This window comes from Euprymna scolopes, chromosome 1, assembly GCF_053919585.1.
Source record: "Euprymna scolopes isolate OS-2025 chromosome 1, ASM5391958v1, whole genome shotgun sequence".
In the NCBI taxonomy this organism is placed as follows: domain Eukaryota; kingdom Metazoa; phylum Mollusca; class Cephalopoda; order Sepiida; family Sepiolidae; genus Euprymna; species Euprymna scolopes.
In genome coordinates this window covers 28,155,304-28,158,898 of record NC_136482.1, presented here as the reverse complement: position 1 = coordinate 28,158,898, position 3,595 = coordinate 28,155,304, and the positions used below count along the sequence as shown (strand labels likewise).

The 3,595-nt window shown below is 44.6% G+C and overlaps 1 protein-coding gene across 1 annotated transcript; it reads left to right on the top strand.

Moving 5' to 3' along the window:
* The first annotated feature begins 434 nt into the window (after nt 1-434).
* LOC145280001 (uncharacterized) lies at nt 435-1,244 on the top strand. Its single transcript, XM_080131626.1, has one exon. The coding sequence runs from the start codon at nt 435-437 to the stop codon at nt 1,242-1,244; it is 810 nt and encodes a 269-aa protein (XP_079987752.1).
* Nucleotides 1,245-3,595: the final 2,351 nt, after the last annotated feature.

Genomic DNA, 3,595 nt, shown 5'->3' with positions numbered 1-3,595 from the left:
ATTGGTGACCCTCGACCTCGACTTACAAAACTTTTCATTCCTTATACCGAGTATCAAGCCAAATAAAAGAGAAGCATTTCCACACCAAAATACTTTGCATTCCTCTGTGAGAGCGATAAATACACCAAGATTCAATACCCATGCCTAACCACGTGTTGTAACCCTTAACCTGTCTTTCGTCTGTTGTTAATTTTTTTTAGTCCACGTGCGCACAGAAAAACACAACTACTAATAACAACATTATCCAAGCAATCAAAAAATAAAAAATAAAATAGAATAAAAGTTTCATATTTTCCTTTTTTTTTTTTTTTTTAAAATAATAAAAAAAAAAAAAAAAAAGTTTTCCATATTTTTTTTCCCCTCATTAAAACACAACTTTAGACTGAGAATATTGGATAGTATTTTGTTACTCCTTTTTTTTTTTGTGCACCACCATGACCGAGGATAAATCTGCTGCTAGTGCTGTGGAGGGCTTAGTTTCTTTCAGGATGCCTGCCTTTAATTCTCGAAAACCACACATATGTTTTTTTCAGATGGAGGCTATTTTTGCTAATAGGAAGATTACTTCCCCAATGCAAAGATATTATTATTTAATTGAGGCATTGCCAGCAGATATTGCCGAAGAAGTAGAGGACATTTTTAGAGCACCTCCTGCTGAAGATCCATATACAGTGCTTAAGCAGGCCATTCTGGAACGGACCAGTGTTTCAGAAACAGCCAGGTTGAAACAACTCTTCAACGAGTTAACCCTTGGCGACCGAAAGCCTTCTCAGCTTCTGAGACAAATGCGTGGTCTGCTCGGCACACGCACAATGGACGACAATATCTTACAGCAGCTTTGGTTGGAGAAACTTCCTCCACAATTATCCCACACACTGTCCATGTTCGTTGGAGATAAGGATCTAGCACAATTAACGGTTATCGCCGACCGTGTCGCCGACGATTACCACCACGCGTCAGCTGTAACCACCGTTGCGACCAAACCTGCCGCTACAGCCTCCGCATCCAATTCCAACCCGGAATCATCGGAAATTGCTGCCTTAACCAAAGCAATTCAAGCACTTCTAGTGGACAGACGGTCACGGCCCAACAACAGACGAAATTCCAGAGACAGACACTCATCACAAAGACGCAGGTCTTCCTCTCGATCTCCTTGGTGCTTCTACCACCGTCGTTTCAGGAACGACACACGCAAATGCGAGCAACTCTGCACCTTCAAGAAACCTGAACATTTAAACGGGTAGACCGGTGGGATTGCGCGACAAATTCCACCCCATCTCTCCAGCCGTGTCGCCTACTATATATTTTCGACACACTCTCTCGTCAAAAGTTCCTCGTGGATACCGGCGCTGCTGTTAGTGTAATTCCTCCTACACGATATAATGATACAACAACAGACCCATTTTCACTACAAGCTGTGAACGGCAGTTCCATCCGAACCTACGGTACCTCATCCCTCACTTTGGACCTTGGTCTTCGACGTCGTTTTGCATGGATATTCATCATCGCCAATGTGAAAACACCCATTCTTGGTGCTGATTTTCTTTCCCATTTTCAACTTTCCGTTGATCTAAGAAAATGTTGTTTAGCTGACACAATGACATCTCTTTCTGTCCACTGCGGTATGCTTTCCTGTGATACACCAAGCATCCGCACAGCAAGCCCATCAAACACAATTTTTGCAGATCTGTTGAGCAATTTCCTGAACTCACCCAACCCTTTTCCCACATGGAGAATGTTAAACATCATGTGCGGCATCACATTACAACCTGTGGTGCTCACGTACATGGCAAGCCTCGACGACTGTGCCCGGAAAAGTTGGCCTTAGCCTGCTCAGAATTCCAACACATAATGGACCTTGGAATAATACGGCCTTCAAGCAGCCCATGGTCATCTCTGCTTCACATGCTACCTAAGAAATCGGAAGGAAACTGGAGACCCTGCGCAGACTACCGTGCTCTCAACCTATTGACTGTTCCAGATAGGTACCCTATTCCACACCTGCATGACTTCTCAGCTTCCTTATCCGGATCAACTGTTTTCTCCCGGATCGATTTAGTCCGCGCATACAATCAGATTCCTGTTGCTGAAGAAGACATTCCTAAGACGACGATATGTACGCCCTTCGGACTATTCAAGTTCACCCGCCTACCCTTCGGACTGCGTAATGCCGCCCAGGCATTTCAACGCTTTATCGATGAAGTCCTTCGTGGACTGCCCTTTGTCTTCGCGTATATTGACGACATCCTCATCGCAGGCTCCTCACAGGAAGAACACTTGACTCACGTCACTGAAGTTTTCCAACGTTTGCAATCCTATGGACTAAAAATAAACGTTGTGAAATGCGAATTCAGTGTCAATTCCTTGGATTTTCTCGGACATCGGATCGATGAATCTGGACTTACGCCTTTGCCTTCAAAAGTGCAAGCAGTCCAGGATTTCCCAGTGCCTACTTCCTTGTGTCAATTATGTCGTTATGTTGGACTCGTGAACTATTACCGCCGTTTCATTCCAAACTGCTCACATCACTTGTCCAAGCTCAAGGATTCTCTTCGCACGCGAAAAAAGACCCTCTCTCTCTCAGACGAAGCTATCTCATCCTTCCATGCATCCAAGACCGCACTGGTGAACTACACTAAACTTTCCTATATCAACCCTGACCCGGCAGCTAAGCTCTTTCTTTCAACAGACGCTTCTGATGTAGCTGTTGGGGCTGTTCTCAATCAGATAGTGAACAGTGAAATGCAACCTTTGTCTGTCTTTTCCGCCAAGCTAAGTACGACCCAACAAAAGTACAGCGTTTTTGGTCGAGAACTGCTCGCCATGTACTTAGCAGTAAAACATTTCCACTATATGCTGGAAGGGAGACAATTCACGATTTTCACTGACCACAAACCTCTGGTATCTGCTCTTATGTCATCTATTTCTGGGAAACATACACTTCGTGAATTACGACAGATGGACTATATCACACAATATTCTGCTGATATACAATATTTACCTGGTAAAACGAATATTGTGGCAGACACATTCTCACGTTTTTGCAATCCCAACAGTCTTGAGAAGCCCCTTGACTTCGACTACATCGCAACCGAGCAAGAATGTGATGCGTCACTCACAGACTTTATGTCGACTTCAATAATTCCGCTAGAAAAGACAACAGTCCCATTCTCGGACAAGCTCATTTGGTGCGATAGATCTGTTGCACATCCACGACCTTACCTGCCTTCATCGTGTCGAAAGCGCATTTTCCGGCATTTCCACGATCTCGCACACCCTGGTAAGAACGCAACAGTCAGGCTCATCGCAGCTCGCTTTTTCTGGCCCAGCATGAACACTGACATACGCAAATGGACTCAGGCATGTATTTCTTGCCAGACTACAAAAGTACATCGCCATACCAAATCCACTCCAGGCAACTTTTCTGTACCTGACGCCCGTTTTTCACATGTCCACCTGGATATTGTAGGTCCACTGCCACCTTCCGCTGGTCATCGCTATATGCTCACCATGGTAGACCATTTTACACGATGGCCAGCAGCAATTTCTTTGCACGATATTTTAACAGAAGTCGTAGCCCGTGCATTTGTAGAGA